The 20,996-nt window shown below is 39.0% G+C and overlaps 1 protein-coding gene across 4 annotated transcripts in view; it reads left to right on the top strand.

The window, feature by feature from the left end:
- pde4d (phosphodiesterase 4D, cAMP-specific) overlaps window positions 1-20,996 on the top strand; it is a 168,714-nt gene that overhangs the window by 37,425 nt on the left and 110,293 nt on the right. The window contains exon 1 of one of the 4 annotated variants that reach the window (XM_083555346.1): window positions 19,927-20,661. The exons of the other annotated variants lie outside the window; for them this stretch is intronic. Within the exon in view, the coding sequence (XP_083411472.1) occupies window positions 20,423-20,661 (239 nt within the window). The 5' untranslated portion in view covers window positions 19,927-20,422. Of the gene's footprint in view, window positions 1-19,926; window positions 20,662-20,996 lie in introns of those variants that run through there. 4 annotated transcript variants of the gene reach the window in all.

Here is a 20,996-nt window from a genome sequence, read left to right as displayed (position 1 = left end):
CTACCAACTTCTCTTAAAAACATCTTATTCAATGCACCTTTAACCTGTGCCTGGTTTTCAGTGTTGAATCATAGTGCTTGCTTAATAAGGAACTAGAATTATATATTTAGCACTTGCCACCTGAAACCTCACACAGTTCTAGAACTCTTATTCTAAAGAAATAATCAAGAGCCAAAGGTTCTCCTCTTCTCCTTTCCCCCTTTGGTCTGTTATGTATAACACATGCTGCTTTCATCACTGATTCATAGTATTGAAACCCTTATCTAAAAATAGGTCTCTGAGTTCTTTCTCGTGTTTCAGGCTGCTTCCTTTCCATAACAAGATAATAATGTAAAATAATATCCAGCATATCCACTATATTTGATTGTGCGTGTTTCAGACAGGAGCAGTAATGTCACCCCCCCTTTTCCACCAAATGCCATTTTAAGGGGGGGCACTATTACTCTCGGTGAAATAAAGGTATGCTTGTCAAGCCAATGAAATGAGAAAATGACTAAGTACTGGAACCCCTTAGTTTGCTTTAGCAAATGCAAATTTACAGTTCACATTTAGACCCACTATATATGTTTACTGTTCGTACAGAAGGTAAGCTGAAAAACGGTTCGGAGTCATTTTCCACCGACCTTTTTTTTACAATTATTAATCAATCAGGTACTGTTAAAGAGCATTAAAAAAATTAATAGTTCTTTAATCATAATGCAATGTTTTGTCTTGTTATCTGGAAGCGAGGCTTTTGACAGTACGACTGTTATGTGATTATTATTGATATCTAATATTAATAGTGATAACTAATATGTGTATGTGTCTTCTGTTATGTGTATTGTCTTGTGTTGTCTGTCTGTCTGTACTGTTGTCTGTCTGTTTGTACTGTCTGTACTGTTTTTCGTCTGCACTGTTTGCATTCGTTGCAGTTTATGTAGCTTTGTGTTGTGTTGTAGCTCTATGTTGTTTAGTGTAGCACCAGGGTTCTGGAGGAACGTTGTCTCGTTTTCACTGTGTACTGTGTGACACTGTGTATAGTAGAAATGATTATAAAAGCCTTTTGACTCTTGACTTGACTAACGGAAACCTGTTTGGTGGATGTTAATGACATGTGACCATAAACTGATTAAAATGAATAAGAAACTGATAATAAAAAATTGATAAACTGATCTCTTAAATAAATAAGAAATTGTAATATATGACAAATTGCTGAGATATTAGCATGAAGTACTTGGAGGTATGCTCCTCCCTATAATGCCTCAACATATTCCTAACACTGACGAGGTGATATCAAAAAGTTTCAAAACTTGTTCTGTTTACAAAAATGTACTTTATTTATCTACATCTACACACCATCACCCTAAAAATAGTCCCCTTGCACAGCAATACAGTGCTCCCAGCATTCCTGCCACTTTTGGAATTTGAAGCACGTGAAGCACCTTTTGCGATCAGCACTGGACTTTCGCAATGTTGTCAAAACGGCAACCTTTGAGCTGGATCTTCATCTTTGGGAAGAGTGCGAAGTGCGCAGGAGCCAAATCTGGCGAGTAGGGTGGGTGCGGAAGTGAGATCATGTGGATTATGGATTGTTCTGACGATCATTATGCACAAGTTGCCGAATGGTTTCGACATTTTCGGGGGTTGAGCTCGTTGAAGGTCTTCCTGATCTCTCATCGTCTTCCAGTGATGTTGAAGCACGTGTGCCATGTCAAATTTGCCCAGTTTCATGCAGAATTTCACGTTTGCCTTTTGTTCTAACCCTGTCCATGATGAAATTGCAGATTAGTCTCGAAACTTATTGATACCACCTCATATGCACTCAAGATAATTGTCCAATGGACTGGTATTGGGCATAACTAAACACAACAACATGCATAATATATTACTACTATACATATTATATCATTTATTACATATATAATAAAAATGTAACTCAGTTCACCATAATGCAGAATTAGTGGGAGCTTAATTTACCGATGCATAGAAAAAACTTCTACTAAAACTAATGTAGCAAATGGGCAGAAGTGTTCATTTTTTAAACTAAAACACCTTGCAGGCTGTGAAATTTAATTAAAAACATCAAATTTCCCGTACCAAATAATCCAGTGAGCCTGTAACCGGTCCATGGCCCAGTGGTTGGAACCCCTGCTGTAGTACAGTCTTCTGCGGCCATTATATTACCTTCCAAAAAGTAAGATGACATGCAGAGGCAGTCTGGTGTCTTTGGATTTATTTATTTATTTTGACAATCACTTATATCTATTGGCTTTGCGATCCTGCACAATATGACTCGGAACATAAATGATAGTGTGAGAAAGACGGTGTTATTGTCTAGTCTAGTTGCTGAATATAATCTTGGTGTTGATGTTAGATGTTCGATAAACTGTAGAAAATGATCTTGAACTCTTCATTTCCCTCTCTTCTCCTGAGTGTCAGTGATGATTCTCAACAGTATCAAGTGAATTAATTAGGACAGCATCCTGCTAAAATGGTTTTATTAGTCTCGCCCGGGAGGCATCGTGCAGAATACTATTCAATTATGCGCTATGTAGATAAGATGCAAAGTAAGTGTATAGGCTTCAGTGGTTTGAGACCCTAAATATTTATGAAAGAGATAAATTTTTCCAAAGAGAATTAATCATCTGGGGTGAGAATTGTATTAACGAAAACTTGACCATAGTTGTTATGATTATTATTTTTTTTTTAAATTGTATTCATCAGTGAACTTGTACCTTTAGTCAGCAACATCATATGGTTTGCATACTGTTGTCTTTGGCATATTTATTTATTTATTTTGCTACGATTTCACTGATATGAGTGTCATTGTGGCTTTATTACCTGAGGATAGATATGTTTGAGTGACAGTGGAATGTCTCCGCTTCGTCCCTGATACCCAATTACATCTCAAAGGTAAGCGTGTCTGGGCTTCTGCTATTGACTGAAAGATTTTGAAATAGTTTTGGTTGTCTTCTCTTTTGTGTCCTGGCTGCAAATGTGAGTTCATCTATTTAAAATCTCTCACACAAATGTGTGAGAATTAAAGTATAATAAAAGTTATGTTGAGGAATCTGTCAAGGCAGAAACAGAGGGGGGGAAAAAAAGAAAACTAAATTCTTTCCTATTCAAGAAAGGGCATGTTGTTTTGAGTTGGTGCACCTGGCTGTCAGGAAGTTCTCCGCTTTAATGAAAGGCCGTTGTTTGGACGTAGGAGACCCCTTGTATTTTAAATGCCGCTGACATCCACATTTATCTGCTCAGCAGAGCCTGGGCTTGGAGCATACATTATTCAGAGCGGGGAAATCATCATGTCGAAATGAAATGTGTTTTAGTCCAGTTTTCCTCAACTTTAATGAAATCATTAACACAAGCTTCATTTTTATCCGTGTTGCCGGCCCGGCTGATAGGCTCTGACTGTAGCTTCTGGCAATCGGCACGATGAAGTCTGTCTCATCGACACGTGGGTGTGGAAGAGATTAATAGCTGGGCATGGAATTCAATATTTGCAACTTGCCAGGGAGTATGAAAAAGAGAGGCTGTTTAAAAAAGAAAAAAGTTAAATATTTAGTTATGCCCTGCCTCCATATTGATGCCGTAAATCTGGATTTGTTTTATTTTCGATTGCTCCATTATTTCGAATTGTTTATGAACTCTGTGTGACCCACGACGCAATTTTGCACAGGTTGTGATGAGAATGCAGCATCCTGCATGTTCATGTGTGTGCATGGGCCACAGCTGGAGTGTGTTTACTGTTGTTTGCAAGCATCTAGGTTTGTGTCAGTCTTGATGCCGACAACCGTAGTTCTGCATCATTCTTAAGTGTCAAAGCCTCTGTAGAAAACGTGTAACGGCATGAACGCATCTCACACTTACACTCTGTTTGCATTTATGGTTATAAAAAAAAAAAAAAAAAATATATATATATATATATATATATATATATATATATATATATATATATATATATATATATATATATATATATATATATATATATATATAGTTTATATATATATATATATATATATATATATATATATATATATATATATATATATAAACTATATTAGTTAAATATTTATAGATAACAATTTATAGATTTAAACAAGATTCTTTCCTTTCAAGTGTTTTTTTTTTTTTTTTTTACCCCTTGGGTGAGTGTTTGAAGCACGATTTAACAAAACACTTGGACGATATAAAATTCATAGGTGTATGCAAGAGTATGTTAATGTTGCCTAAACTTTACTAACCGCATTTTATACTCTTTATTAGATTTATTAATTGGAGACTAATTTAAAAACTTCTGTTTTCTTTTTTTTCTTTTCTTTTCCTTTCTTTTTTTTTTTTTTTATATAAATAGCCCACAACAAATAAATCATAACCAGCATTCAGGCTTTGCTGTGCCCTCAAGGCAAGAGCTGTGTGAGGACGAAATGTGAAGGTGTTTTCTGTATTTGATCTAAGAGTTATATTCGCTTTGTATAAGAATTTTCCCCCACTGCATTTGAATCCCTTGATGTCAGTGCCTGAATGTGGCTAATTGTCAATGAAAGCATACACTATAAAGACAAAAGTATTGCGACACCTGATATTTCCTGCCATATGTGGTTCATCTCCGAACCACAAAGCTGGACGCACACAATTGTACAGGACGTCTTTGGATGCGGCATAATAAAATTTGCATTCACTTGAACTTGAAACCTGTTCCAGCATGGCAATGCCCCTGGCACAAAGTGAGCTCATTGAACATATGCTACACATGGTTTGGAGAAGAGGATCTTGAGTGGCCTGCTATAGAGCTCTGATCTTAACCCTACTGAACACCTTTGGGATGAATTGGAACACTGACTGCACCTCAGGTCTCCTCACTCTACATCAGTACCTGACTTTACTAACACCCTTGAGGCTGATGAACACAAATATTTACAAGCAAACTCCAAAATCTAGTGCAACATCTTCCCAGAGGATTGAATGGAATTATAAGAGCAAATTGGTACTCAATGTTGAATACGATGCTCAAAAAAGCACATACCATACCAGGTGTCCTCAAACTTTTGGGAAATAGTGTAGTTGTTAAGAGCGGGTATTCTTTCCACACCTGTACATAACCAGGTCTGATCCACAAGTTGTGGTTTGCTGCAACAAGGATGTTTAAATGGCAAAAGTGTGTAAATATCCAGGCATCACACCCATATGTGTTTAATGTGAAAATCCCATTTCTTTGCTCTCTACTCCTCCTGACCAGTATTTGAATAGATTTTACAGTGTGTCTGTGGGGAATTTTGCCACAAGCTCATTAGTGAGGTCAGAAACTGATGGAAATTCTGAGGTATAGTCAGCGTTCATTTAATCTCTGATGTGCTCATTGGGGTTGAGGTCACAGCTTGGTTTATGCCACAGCAAACCATGTCCTCATGTCGCTTGCTTTGCACTCAGGGACATTGTCTGGAATCACTTGTGGAAAGAACCACATGAATTTGTTGGTTCGGTGTCCACAGATTTTTGGCTTTATTTATGTATTTTTTAGTATATGTATATATACAGCAAAGTCCGCAGTGCTTGTTTTGATGGTGATCATTGTCAGATCACTGTCACTTCCTGTCGATTGTTCATTAGCTTCCAGGACCAATAACTGATATCCGAGATATCATATAACTCATCCTGACAGAAAGATACATTTTCTGATCGTGGTTCACTAAGCCCTCCTTTCATAACCGTTGGACACAGTGTCCAACATACTGTAACCCAGCAGTAATAAACGATTCATTTAATTTGATTAAATTTATTGTTTATACATTTATTGATTTGAACAAAAAATATTCGCACAATGCAGAGATAACCGCAAAGAGCAACAAGCTTAAAAGCTGCAAACTTACATTTTCACAAATTACCTTTGATCTGTGATGGTATTTGCAGGTAATTGTATTTAGTTTTTCCAGCTGGGATAAGAGAAGGAGCGTTTAGCTTAGGAGTTACAATGGCAAAATAGGCTCCTTGATGATCCTGTTTGGACCGGTCTGCGATTCATATACGGCATCCCTATATGAACCAGACTGTAGTCTAACTGTTGTCTCGTGTCACAAACCCGATGTGTTCGGTTTAGTTGCGGTTAAAAGGTCAAAGCTGGATCTGCTGCAAGTGTGGAAAACCCGGGCACGATACCGTGCTGCCGCATCCTGCACTCTTGACATTTCTGGGCAATTCTATCAAGCCGGGCCACGAGGAGTCCCGCAGCCCAGATTAGTTTTGAGGCCGGGTTGAGTGATACTACTATTAGATTTCTTATTTCTTTCAGCTCGATCTATTTCACATGGTGTGTGTGCGTGTCTCTGAGTGTGTGTGTATTGGGGGATGCTGCGAGCCAATAAGTTTCCTCTGGCTCAGGTAACACGGAAAGCACGTAGCCACTCCAAACCCACGACTAAAGAATGTAAACATTTGTTATTTGAGGTTGGAAATTCTTACTGTGTCAGTGGATTTATGCAGATGTTTTGCACAACGGTACACGAGCAGATTTGTTGGAGTTTATTTTGTTTTTTTTCCCCCCATCAATACTGCATGAGACTGCTAGCATTTCATCTCATTTTTGTGACTGGGTTACATGACATCTCCAGCTGTGAACAATACATTCTTCCCTGTCAGACTTAAAAAAAAAAAAAAAAAAAAAAAGGGACGCAAGACCCAAAACCTGTCATTTCACAACAGCGAGTGATTACAAAAGTATTTTCGTATACGAGGCAACCAGTGGAGATTGGCTTTCAACTGCACTGTAATTTTGCTCTGGATGACTCACTCTCGAGTCAACAGACGCATAAATCTCATAAATATCAGAGGAAAAAGTACAAATCATATTCCATATCTGTCATGTATAGATTGCTGAATAATATTAAGCCTAAAACTTGTAATATTAAATCAGCACACTTAAAAGCTAGATGAACAGATGGCACGGACCCCAAATCCCACACTAACTGAAGCTCCAGTTCACTGGTTTAGTTATAATTATATACATGCATAGCCGATTAAAGCACACGAGAAATTGTTTCTTGGGAGTTTCAGATTCTTACATAAATAAATATCCCAGTTTAAATCGCAGTACGTGTATGGAGTGTAGTAGTGCTGCCACCTTGTGGTGCAACTGTAGGATTTTAATATTTACTCCTAGGGAAAGTGCCTGCTTTAAAGCTCTGCATAACGACTTTAAGGCTTTTACAAACCAATAATAATTCGAAATAGGCTTTAAGCTCTTTTTCTACCAGTCACCTAATACACAAAAAACATAGACTACATGGACAAACGTTTTGGGACCCCTGACTTTCCCAGCCATGTGTGGTTCTTCAGAAGAAGAATAGACATTATTTGCCACATTATACATTACAGCACAGTAAAATTCTTTTTCACATATCCCAGCTTGCTAAAAAGCTGTGGTCAAAGTCAAAGCGCAGGGTCAGCCATGATACAGTGTCCCTGGAGCACAGAGGGTCGAGAGTCTAGCTCAAGGGCCCAAGAGTGGCAGCTTAGTGATACCAGGGTTTAAACCCCCGACCTTCCAATCAGTAACCCAGCGTTACAACTGCGCTACCAATCCCCTTTTCTAAACTGTTATTGCAAAGCCGGAGGCACGCAATTGTACAGGATTTTATTAGATGTAGTAGCATGAAATTCTCCCTTCACTTGAACTTGAAAACCCAATTCTGTTCCAGTATGGCAATGCCCCTGTACACAATGCGATCTCCATGGAGATATGGTTTACATAAATTGGAGTGGAATATCTAGACCACAAAGCTGGAGGCACACAATTGTACAGGACGTCTTTGGATGTGGTATAATACAATTTTGTGTTCACTTGAACTAGGAGACACAATCCTGTTCCAGCATGGCAATGCTCATGCGCACAAAGTGAGCTCCATGAAGATCTGGTTTACATGGTTTGGAGAGGAAGATCTTGAGTGGTCTGCTATAGAGCTCCGGTCTCATCCCTACTGAACACCTTTGGAATTGGAACACTGACTGCACCCCTAGGTCTCCTCACCCTACATTAGTACCTGACTTTACTAACACAAATGTCCACAAGCACACTCCAAAATCTAGTGGATCATCTTCCCAGAAGAGTGGAGGGAATTATAAGAGCACATTGGGACTAAATGTAGAATGCGATTCTCAAAAAGCACATACCATATTTATGACCAGATGACCCAATATTTTTAGGCGTTAAAGTCAAGTCAAGTCAAGTTTATTTCTATAGCACTTTTCACAACAGACATTGTCTCAAAGCAGCTTTACAGAATTAAACAGTTAAGGTGAACGAAGTGTCTTTATCCCTGATGAGCAGCCATGGCGACTGTGGCAAGGAAAAACTCCCTTAGATGTTTTGAGGAAGAAATCTTGAGAGGAACCAGACTCAAAAGGGGAACCCATCCTCATTTGGGTGACATCAAGCGTGTGATTATAGTCTTTAAACCAGGGGTCACCAACGTGGTGACCTCAGGTCGCCCGCAAGGACCACATGAGTCGCCTGTGAGCCTTTTCTAAAAATAGCTGTATCCTACTTTGTTAAATTATTGTTGATAATTATCGTGAGAAATCATTAACGTGATCAGTGTCTTCACATAGGGGTGTCAAACTCGGTGTCAAATCCGCCCCGACGTACAATTATATCCGGCCCCCGAGATGATTTTATATAAATCTATTATTATTGTTATTAATGTCCCGGCGATATGAAGCGCTGATAACACAAACTACAGATCCCATAATGCAGCGCACCAGCTGCCTTACCGAACACTAGACTAGCTGGGAACATTCCAGCGTCAATCAAGTCGAGCTTCTGTTGATGTATTTAACCCTATAGTAAAGTTATTGTGAAACAGCGCCTCACAGTGGTGAAGAGAAAAGTTGATTCTGAGTAGATGTTTACTGACACTGGCATAAGAGCAAAGAAATCTGATTGTTTTGATTTGTTATTATTTTAACATTAACCTAAAAGCACAATTTTTATTTATTTTTTCAGGGTTTTTTTTGCAGCATGTTCATATTTCTAACTTGTATAATTTTGACAGGAGATATTTTTATGGAAAACTATTTATTTAAAGTTTAAGTTGATTTATTCTGGAATAATATTCCTGTCTGTTTTTATTCATATTTATGTTTTAAAAAAAAACATTGTTTTAGTGTGTTTAATAAATGTCCTGTTCGGCCCACGACCTAAAGTGTGCTTTGAGTTTTGGCCCCTGTGCAATTGAGTTTGACATAGATAAATATAATTAATTATTAATAATAACATATAATTAAAGGTAAATTGAGCAAATTTGTTATTTCAAAAGTGTGTCTCAAACTGGTAGCCCTTCACATTAGTCGGTACCCAAGAAGTAGCTCTCAGTTTTAAAAAGGTTGGTGACCCCTGATTTAAACAATACAGAACACTGGAGAGTGAGAACGAACATGAGCACTGGAGTGTGTAAATTATGAGTAATGTCCTTTCTAGAGTCTTATACAGTCATTTGAGATTATGGAACCAGGAGCTACTGAGCAACTCATAAAATAGCTGAACATTTGTGATCATCACAGATCCAACACCAGCTTCTCCATGCCTAAAGCCTTTAAACACTCAAAGAGGTCCAGTGTCCAAACTCTACATGAGGTGGAATTCAAATGGCGCTGGTCGACATCTACTTCTTTGAAGGTCCACAATCTTCATAAGGTGGGACGTGACTGGAGGTGGCGCAACCTCTGGATGGGTAAAGAGTGAGAAGCAGTGGAGAGAAATTAGTGTAGCTGCTGTTCATAATATTAACAAGCACAAGTTGATAATGTGATGTGATCAGATGAACTGGAGCACAAGAATATGATATGTGATATGTCTTTAATCTGAACTTAAACTGGGAGAGTGTGTCTGAGCCCCGAACACTGTTAAGAAGACTATTCCAAAGTTTAGAAGTTAAATGTGAAAATGCTCTACCACCTTTAGTGGACTTTGCTATTCTAGGAACTACTAGAAGTCTGGGGTTTTGAGATCTCAGGGACCGTGACGGATTGTAGCGTGTTAGAAGACTGGAGAGATACGTGGGAGCTAAACCATTTAGTGCTTTATAAGTGAGTAGCAGTAGTTTGTAGTCGATTTGAAACTTAACAGGTAGCCAGTGTAGGGATGATAAGATTGGGGTTATATGATCATATTTTCTTGATCTTGTAAGAACTCTGGATGCTGCATCCTGGACTAACTGTAGCTGTAATAAGGTGTATAACACAGCAAGTTTTGCTTCACTGGTTCCTGGCAACAGAGGCAATCGGATTAGTCGATTCCTGACCAGGTTTACATTCATTCATCAGTACACCTTATAAACTCAAATGCTCTAGCTTGCTGTGATTGTGTTCACCTCAGAGTGGCAGCATTTCTTAATTCATTTGGGGTTTGAATTCTTAGCTTAATACTAATTCAGCGGCATACAATGGCCTCAGATGTTCTCATTTGGTATATGATGGACTTAAATGTTGTCTGGCTGCACAAAGCATTTCCATGTAAGTGTGACTGGATCTACACTGCAGGTTGCACTGAATTTACTTGGTCATCTTATCTAATGTAAGAGCAGCATGCAGCTCAATGCCAGTTATTCATTTATTTATCTCAGCGTGACCTTTGGAGAAATGAAGGTTGGTGGTCTCCCTCTCAGGAGAGGCGGGTGCACCTATTTTCTTGCACCTATTACATGGCTCATTACTGTACAGAGTCTGGAGTTGCTGAATCTACATGACGGCTTCAGCAACAGCTGACCTGTCAGTCTGGTGTAGTGTTAGAGTCCTGCACCAGGCTTATGCAATGACCTTTACCCATTTTAATTATTCATAGTCAAGGCAATGCAGGCTTAATGTAGTAGTCAGCAATTTCAGTGGAGCTAACCGTCTTCAAAACACACACCCAGAGCCCTATTTCAGTCTTTATATCATATGAAATACGACAAAATGTTGCCTAGTCTAGAAGTCTGTTTACAAAACCTGGGATGTGACTCAGATCTGAGTATGTTAAAGAACAGATGTTTTAATGACAACTGCTAGAATATGAACGACTTATAAGAAGTGAAAAAAAATCGCTGGCTGTGTCTTTAAGGTTCTAAATATATGTATTTACTTGTTTTGACAGCATAATAGTATGTGCAGATGGAGTGATTAAGCATAATTGGATTTAATTGAGATGTTTCTAAGGAACAATATTAGGTGCAATCATTTATCTTTATGTGTGTCCAACATATCCCACATGATGCCAAACGTTCAGAATAATAGGTCTCATGCAAATTGTGTTGTTTTTTAGTTTTTTGTAATTTTGTGGAATCAGAACTACTGGCAAAGTCTGATATGGTGCATCATTTGCTTGTCCATTAGAGGGCGCCATTTGTACTGCAATTCCTTTCTTTTTTATTGATTATGCGTAAGAGCTCCTTAGGAGGGCAGAGTTGTAGAGAGATATTCTGCAGACAGCACTCTGAGACACTGAGAGGCTCCGAGAAATGCTCAGACACTGAAAAACAGGCCATTGAATTGTTTGTGTTTCTATTCTATAGAACAGCCTAGAACGTAGAAAATGTAGCTGGTACAATGCAACAGGAAAGTTTTCCATTGCTCTTGTGGAACAAAGACTGTATTCATGGTTCATGGTGACTATAGAGTGAAGATGCAGTAGATGTTTGTGAACTTGACTGTAAAAGTCTTAGAGCACAATAGGAGTGCACTTTTATTCACAGTGCAGTTAACAGGCGGTCATATGGAAAGTGTTGTGCTGGTAAGACTAGACGTCTGGGACTGGTAGTGAAGGATTTTAAAGTGGCTATGCAAAGCTTATGAGTTACGACGTGTCCGATTTTTCTGTGAACGAGCGAGAAACGATAGATGCGCAGTTGGAAACGCCAGCAAAACAGCCAAACACATACACACATAGTAAATACACAGCAGGCGTGTGGAGTGTGGAGTCTGCGCAAGGCTGTGGGAGTCTCCGTGTGTGTGTGTGTGTGTGTGTGTGTGTGTTGCTAGTAGCTTTGGTTGGAATGCATTCTACAGATTTACCTCTTTTCATTCCTATGGTGTGTGTGTAGTTCTGTGGTTCTTACCACATGCATTCTGTCTAGCTGTCTCTGACACACACACACACACACACACACACACACACACACACACTTGTCTCTCCCCCTTCATGTTGCCAGGGGTAACAGGAGCGAAACACAAGGAGACGCCACACAGGGAGACGAATGGATTGTGGGAAAGGGTGTGTGTGTGTGTGTGTGTGTGTGTGTGTGTGTGTGTGTGTGTGTGTGTGTGTGTGTGTGTGTGTGTGTGCGCGCGTGGTGCAGCGCTCTAACCATAAAGGTCTGCTGCAGATTTTCGAATGCCAAGCAGCTGAAACGAACCAAAATGGGGATGTTACGTTGTGAGAAGATGAAATGTCTTATTACCTCAGGAGGAAATTAAATATCCTTAGTGGCTTAGGTAATCTGAAGAAGCAGAAGTGGCAGGTGTGTGTGTGTGTGTGTGTGTGCGTGTGCGGATGCATGTGCCGATTTGGCCTGTAAGACTTTTTTAAGCTATATTAGTAGGAAAATGATTGACAGAGGGGCACTGTTTCCTCCACCCTTCAACGAATGATTCAGACGGCCTTCTGACAGGGCACACCGAGGCCACTTAGACACCGCCATGGAGCACACACACACACACACACACACACACATGCACAAAATCATGAGCTTGGGCTCTAAAAGAACTACTACTAAAAAAATCAATCGTATATTGTAAGCAGCAGTAACATATTAAACCTTTTACAATATAAACAGATGTTACACTGCAATATTAGTTTTTTTTTGTGTCAGAAAATTAGTTATTGTGAAGTATATAAAAATGCTGAATATATGCTAAATATGCTAAACATTTTTCCTGTTGTTGTGTCAGGGCAGGAAATTGAATTCAAGTGTTATATCATGATACCTGAACACATTTCAATGCTCTATGATGTATATTACTGTAACAAATGATCAGTGGAATCGGGTGCATGTGCAGGTCAAAAAACAGATCCAAAAACACAATCCAAAATCAAAGTGCTTATACAGAAACAGGCGTAAAAGGGAAGAAAAAAAGCCCTGAACAAAGTAAAAAAAACAAGATCAGTTACTAAAGCAACACGAAACAAACAGCTTGGTAAAGTGAGTGAATCTGAGCAATATTTTACAGTGTACTGACAAAGCCAGTGTGTGTGTGTGTGTGTGTGTGTGTGTGTGTGTGTGTGTGTGTGTGTGTGTGTGTGAGATGAGGAACACCTGCGCTCAATTAGTAACTTGGTGATTGTGAGCACTGTCGACTGTAAGAGCTGTAGTCTGTAGTGGCCATGTCTGACTCTCGAGGCGGTTGCTGGGAGATGGAGTTTGAATGTGACTTGACAGTTACCTGCAAATTATTTTTTGACTTTTTATACAACTGAACAGAACTGTAGTGCTGCATTTAAAGAACAGGGATATTCTGAGCTCTGTCTGGTATTTCCACATTTCTCAGCGATTTGATAGTATGATACTATGTACAATTCATTTAAAAAGACAAGAGGTCGCCCGATAGTGGATTTATTTAAAACCTATAGACTGCTTCCTACTCCCACCACAAATAACAATATCATCCGCAAACATTATAGTCCATGGAGACTCCTGTCTGACCTCGTCCGCCAACCTGTCCATCACCACTGCAAACAGGAAAGGGCTCAGAGCTGATCCTTGATGCAGTCCAACCCCCACCTTAAACCAGTCGGTCGTTCCTACTGCACACTTCACTGCTGTCACACTGTCCTCATACATGTCCTGCACCACCCTCACATACCCTCACTCACACCTGACTTCCTCATACGATACCACAACTTCTCTCTCGGGACCCTGTCGTACGCTTTCTCTAAATCCACAAACACGCAATGCAACTCTTTCTGACCTTCTCTATACTTCTCCATTAACAATCTCAAAGTAAATAATGCGTCTGTGGTGCTCTTCTTCGGCATGAAACCATGTTGTTGCTCACGGATGGTCACCTCTTCTCTCAGCCTGGCTTCTAACACTCTTTCCTATAACTTCATGGTGTGACTGATCAACGTGTAAGAACAAGCGTAAAGTAATTATTTTAATTATTATATTATTAGTAATAATTATTATATAATTAATAAATTATAAGCAATAAATATAATAAAGCGCTCTCCGTGCATCATGCAGTCTCACGTGATAAACAGCACATGGCATTAGTGAGTCACCTCTAGAGGCCGCTCTCGCAATTACAGCAGACCTTCTTAGCTGCTCCGGCATGGGACGCAAGCCAGAAAAAATTATTGAAGATATCCAATACTTCCAGCAATCAATTAATTGGTAAAACTGATTAATCGGCCAACCTCTAATGAAGACACACTGCAGTTTTTAATGGTCTATAAAGTTATGTTTAATGTTGGGGAACGTTTGTAGTACCAGGTTCTTCCTGTCATCATGTAAATACGGCACAGATGAACGGTCCTTTCCTCAAAAGCATCTGGTTTTCTTTCTATCTCTTTATGAAATGCAGCATGTCATTTGTCCATGCTGGGAAAGGTTATAGCACTAAAGCACTGACACTCATAACTCCTCATAAAAAACCCCCACAAAAAAAAAAACCATAAATAGTATATATTTTAAATAGATTTGAGATTTAGATTATTTGAAGCATCCTGAGATGGCCTGCTGTAGAGCTCTGACCTGAATCCTATTGAACACCTTTAGGGTGATTTGGAATATTGACTTGCCCCCCAGGGCTCCTCTCCCTACAACAGTTCCTCACTTTACTACTTTAACAATATGTGGCTGATTGAGCACAATTATTTACAGCTAAAATATAGTGTCTCATATTCCCAGAAGAGTGAAGCTTATTGTTAGAGCAAATGGGGCACAGATGGAACTTATGGACAGGTGTTTAGAAACTGGTGCCCATATAATTTATTAATTGAAGTGCCAAGTAATATTGATAACTTCAATAGATCGGATGTGTTTGGATGGAAAAGCATTTCACATGTGATGGCATTGTTTAATCCAATATTTCATTTCAATATTGACATACAGTAGTGTGATTTTTATTGAATCTTTGAAGGAAAGGCTTGAATCTCTTGGTACTCTGTTTATTGAGTCACTCTTTGCTTTCAGTAGTTCATTAAAATGCTTTCATCTCAGAAATTCTCCTGGTATATTTTGCTCATTAAAAAGAAAACCCCAGTCATCATAGGAAACATGGAATTCTTTGGTAGAATGGCGGTGTGATAATATTATTATTCATATTATTAAAGCATAACTTCAATGGTATGACTATTTCAGGTTTCCTTTTCATGTTATACCATCACAGCACCACAGAAGCAAGTTTTCCATACAGGAATATCATTATTCCCTGATTTGCACATTGGACACACGCTGCGGTCGAAATGGATTCCAGCCAGAGCCAGTTCTACCTGCTATGAAATTGTCTTGAGGCAAAGAGCACCCTTTTTCAGTGATGGAAAGCATTGTATTCCATTGGCCGAGCAAAAGTGGAATCAGACGTTGGTCGATTTAGTTAATGCTTCTGCTTCAAATATTAATAAACAGCCCACAACATGAGACAACCTGCATTAACCGTGGTCAGAATGATTTCTTATTGATGTGATTGAAAAGCATTAAATCAAATACAAGGCTATTTCTGGCCTGGGTGATGGCATTAAGTCTACTGCTCAGATATAGATCTCGTGATCATCCATGTTATGAGTTGCCTTTCTATTGAAGATCTCAGCTTGTTTATGAAAAACTGTGCATCTTGGCATTCTCTTCTAATTCTCTTCTAACTCTGGTAAAAATGTTTATATTTATATCTATTTCTGGTGATATCAAAGTTCAGGAACATCCTCAAGGGCTGTCAAAATGTATGTGTTAATAACGCGTTAACACAAATTTATTTATTTTAAATGCACTAATTTTATTAACGTGCGAATAATGCAGCGTGCATTTCTGCTTGACAAATTCTTATCCAAATTATAAATAAATAAATATAAAAGAGAAGAAATGAAAACCTACAATGCAACACACATTTATTCACAACACCCTTTCTTTTCTCAGATATTAAAAAAAAATTATAAACTCCACCGAAAACCAATTTTTAATTACTAATCATTGCCTTGCCAGTCAATTTCAGCATTGAGCTAAAACAACCATTAAATAAAAAATATATAAAAAAAAAATACAAAAACATAAAAATGTAACATTTCAAAATTAATTTATAATAAAAGAATAATTTCCAAAGTGTAAAATAATAAAATCAATGTAAAATAATTATTAAAAAAGGATAGATATTAAGTGAAATTAATATATTTATAATGTTTGTTATGATTAGTTTGTGTATTAAAAACTTGAACCGTATTAATCAAGTCAGTTTATTTCTATAGCGCTTTTCACAACAGACATTGTCTCAAAGCAGCTTTAGAGAAATCAACAGTAATGGTGAATGGTGTGCATTTATCCCTGATGATCAGCCATGGTGACTGTGGCAAGGAAAAACTCCCTTAGATGTTATGAGGAAGAAACCTTGAGAGGAACCAGACTCAAAAGGGGAACCCATCCTCATTTGGGTGACATCAAGAGTTTGATCATAAATCTTTCAACAATACAGAACACTGGAGAGAGAGAACTAACATGAGCACTGGAGTATAAGATTATAAGTAAATGTTCTTTCTACAGTCTTTGGTATAAAAGTAGGAGCTACTGAGCTCAACATTTGTGTTAATCTAATGTACATTTAGAACAGAATGTGCGATTATGTTGTGATTAATCATGAATGAACTCATGACAATCATGCTATTAATCACGCTTGAATATTTTAATTGATTGACAGTCTTTATATATATATATATATATATATATATATATATATATATATATATATATATTTTATATATATAATTTTTTTTTTTTTTGTATTCAGTTTTTCTGTGTATTGCAGTAAAAGGCCAACCAAACAGGCTACCACATAGCAAACATCAAGTCAACTCCTATAGTCCTCAAACAGCATCAGTGAAATGTTACATTCGAAACGTCTCCATGTTCTAATGAAATTCGGTCAGGCACAGAGCAGTTGTGATTGTTGTTTGTTTCTTTCAAATTTTGCCTCAAAATAAGATGGGAATAAAGTCCTGACTTTTTGAGAATATTACATCATTGCATGAGTTTATTTGTTTTTAATAAGTGGAACTGGAAATGAATAATACTCTAGAACTCTAAGGGTTTGATGTATTTTTTAATAAAAATCTCTTTATTGAAGGAAAAGATTCTGGCAAACTGAGCGGACGTAGAGAACAGATGTTTTGCGTAATCGAAACTTTGCCTGTTTGTCAGAAGGCTATGTTCCAGATGTGACCCCAGCAGTCCCATTTATATTGCTGTGACATTGGTGTTGCTTGGTTTCTATCCACCGCACTGAAATAGAAGTCAATACGGGTGAGGTGCGATGAGGTCACGAAGCCCTTGTGAGGATCCTTCCTCCTGAGTTTAATGGGCCTTGTTCTCACGGCTAAAGTGCAGATAACAACCCACACTGTTAAGCACAGGGACTCCACACTAATGCTGACCCCATTATTGACTAAAAGCAGTGCTGCTTTTGATGCCCAATTACTATTCCTCATGCGTCGCTCGAGACAAGGTCTCCGCTCTTCAAAAAGCAACTGAGGGCGGAGCGAGAGAGAAAGAGAGAGAGAGAGAGAGAGAGAGAGAGAGAGAGAGACGGCAAAGTGAGTGGACGAAACTGCATTGTACTTCCATTGACACCTGATTCAGTTTGTCGAGGGGTTGGTAATTAGCTGATAAATATAATGTTGCCAAAACCGCCATAAAGTAGATCACCAGAGACTAGCCCTGTTTACAAAAAAGTACGTTATTCACTATTGTTTACACTCTATCACCTTTATATAGTCTCCTAGCACAGCAATGCACCGCTCCCAGCCTTCCTGCCACTTCTGGAATGTGTCCTGGAAGTCTTCTTTTTTCAAAGCACAACAAGCTCTTTTAGCATTTCACGCTGGATCTCGCAATGGTATCAAAACTGCAACCTTTGAGCTGGATCTTTGTCTTCGGGAGGAGGACGAAGTCTGCAGAAGCCAAATCTGGTGAATAGGATGGGTGCGAAAGTAAGATCCAGTGGTTTCCAAAGAGAAACTCGCATGTGAGGAAAGCATGGTGACAGTGTGTGCATGTGCTTAGAAGGACAATGTCTTTTGGCACACTGACTTCTGAAGGTCAGTGCTCCCTGTGACTGTGCATGCAGCCTTGTGGTGCCACTTGTTATCGTGACTCAAAACTCTCTGATGCCACCTTTGTTGAATCCTGAACTCAAAATGAAATAACGTGCATAATAATGATTCTATTGGTATACAATTTGGTTTTATTCATCATCTGAATATGCTTCAGAAATCATTGGATTGTGAGCAGCACGTTAAGTCCATATGGTTTTAGACTTGATTTGGAAGTTGCATTGCCATAGCGAATACAGCCCACCAATTGTGTAATGACTTTATGCACACATCCATGGCGTCTTTGCTCTTTTAAATTAAATGGTTCAGTGACATGATTTTCTGAAAGCGTAGTCTGATATTTTTAAGCATGTTTGATATTCCCGGTGAAGAATCATGTAGTGTGACAAGTACAGTGATGAGATACAACCATCGAGAATATGAGAGGAAATCAAATTCCCTCATGCTCAGCAGATCCCTGAACTCATTTAATATGTTTTTGTAGGACAACAAAATGTAAGCACAATAACATTACCTCTATAAGAAATGATTTGGAAGGAGTGATTATTCAAATGGTTGTTACAAACAGGAAAAGTAAAAACAAGCTTCAAACCAGAGCACTAAATAAAAATTGGTTTAGTTACATTGATAAACAGTTACATAGACAGCTGTTGCACTTTATTATGATCCACAACAGGGTGATCATAATAAAGTGCTTACTGATGAAGAATGAATGAGAAATTAGAATGAAAAAATAACTCAACTTCTGAAACAGCTGATCTTTAATGGCTTTTGAGACACACGCATGCTCTTTTAATTGATATGCAACAAACTAGATTAAAAAGGAATCGGACAGGGAATGACTGGAAGGAGGTTTTATGGACAGATGAGTCACAATTTGAAATTTTTTGCAGTTACAGAAGAATTTATGTAAGACAGAGAACATGAGAGAAGATGTTTCGCAGGCTGCCTCATCACCACAGTCAAACACGGAGGTGGAAGCTTAATGGTTGGACACTTATTCTGAGTAAAAGGAATACTGAACCAATATGGCTACCATTCCATAATTCAACACCATGCAATTCCATCTGGACCATCCAGACTCAATGGTATTGGCCCTTTCTGTGTTATTTTTAGAGCAAACAGTCGGTTGGAGTGGCATCTATCATTAAATGGCCTGCCCAGTCAGGGCACCTAAATCCTATTGAACTGCTCTGGGTTGACTTGGATCACAAGGTCAGAAAGATATACCCAACTAGCGAAGAACACGTTTGCCAATTTTGCAGAAGCATATCAAAAGATTTTAGCTAAATGTTTGGAAAAACTGTCCAAAATGCCAAGTGTGTGTGAAGATTATGTTATTCCTGCTAATGGAGGATAAATAAAAATGAAATGATAAAAATTATGTCAATATCTGTACATTTATATATTTGTTTTGGTGAAAGTAAACCTTCATGCTGTTAAATGATCTAAATGCATACCTGTATAAACAAAAGAAACATGAATGTGTCTCTCAAAAAGAATTAAAGACTAGGTATTTCTAGGTATCATGTGATACTGGCCATTGAAATCATTGACGCATCTATGTTTGGCACTGTTTCTTTCCTGTTGAATTCGGTTGTATTTTCTTTAAAAATAAAGTAACTGGTAGTCATACACCAGTAGATGTGTGTTTTTTTTTTTTTGTTTTGTTTTTAAGTCAGATACATACAGAGATGCAGGCTTTCACACACTATGCATACACACTGATGCATTCAATAATCGCTCACACATCTTTATCGAAGCATCAGCTTGCAGTCAAGGCACAGCATGAAGCTGCAGACAGCTTTCTCCCCTCCCTCTTTCTCACTCTCTCTCTCACTCGCTCACACTTTTTTTTCTCCCTCCCTCCTTCCCTGCGTGTCTTGCTCTCCCACTCGGAGCACCACGCCACACCACTCTGCAGCCGTCCTGACAGGAGCTCACTATTCCAACACTGGCTTGCTCTGCTCTTCCTCAAACCCTTTCTCCTTTCGGTGTTCTTCCCTATTCATTTTTTCCCCCTTTTTCATCAAAGTGTTAAGAAGGGTGGCTGAGAGACGGAGTTGCCGAGTTGCCCTGCTCCCCCTTTGGCACGGGCTGGGAGCCGGTGGACAGGATTAACAGCCACAGGGAGCGAGCCGGGAGGATTGCAGGATGGCACAGCAGGACACGTTGGCTGTGCCACCCATGCCCAAGCATGTGGGGTTAAACGAGGACCTGGTGAAGATCCTGAGGGAGAACCTCCTTCAGCAGGAGCGCCCGCGTGGGCAACGGCGCTCACCCGCGGCCATCTCGCCCCGTCTGTCACCCCGTAACTCGCCACGCCTGCTGCGCCGCATGCTGCTCAACAACAACATCCACAAGCAGAGGCGCTTTACCGTGGCACACACATGGTAGGAGCGCGAACCCTATTACAGCTGTGTGTAAAGTGTACGGTCCATGCGTTTAGATTTATTGTGACTTTTTAAAGGCTGTTAGAAAATATCGTACACAGGGCATGTTTTGTAGTTGCAGTCGTCGAATCGTTCCGTTTGAAACCTTGTGCGCCATGGAAAGGTGTTTGTATTTCACCGCATGCAAAGCAGAATGTTAATGTAATGCACATTTCCGCCTTTTGATATCGCCGCTCTGTTCAGAACACCTGGCCGCTCGGGCTGCCGAATAAATCACACTCGTGCCAGGCCTGTACCTGTGCATCTTTTCGTGAAAGGAATTTCATTTACTTTTA

Source organism: Silurus aristotelis, assembly GCF_946808225.1.
Source record: "Silurus aristotelis genome assembly, chromosome: 11".
Taxonomy (NCBI): Eukaryota; Metazoa; Chordata; class Actinopteri; order Siluriformes; family Siluridae; genus Silurus; species Silurus aristotelis.
This window is presented reverse-complemented; position numbering and strand designations above follow the sequence as displayed.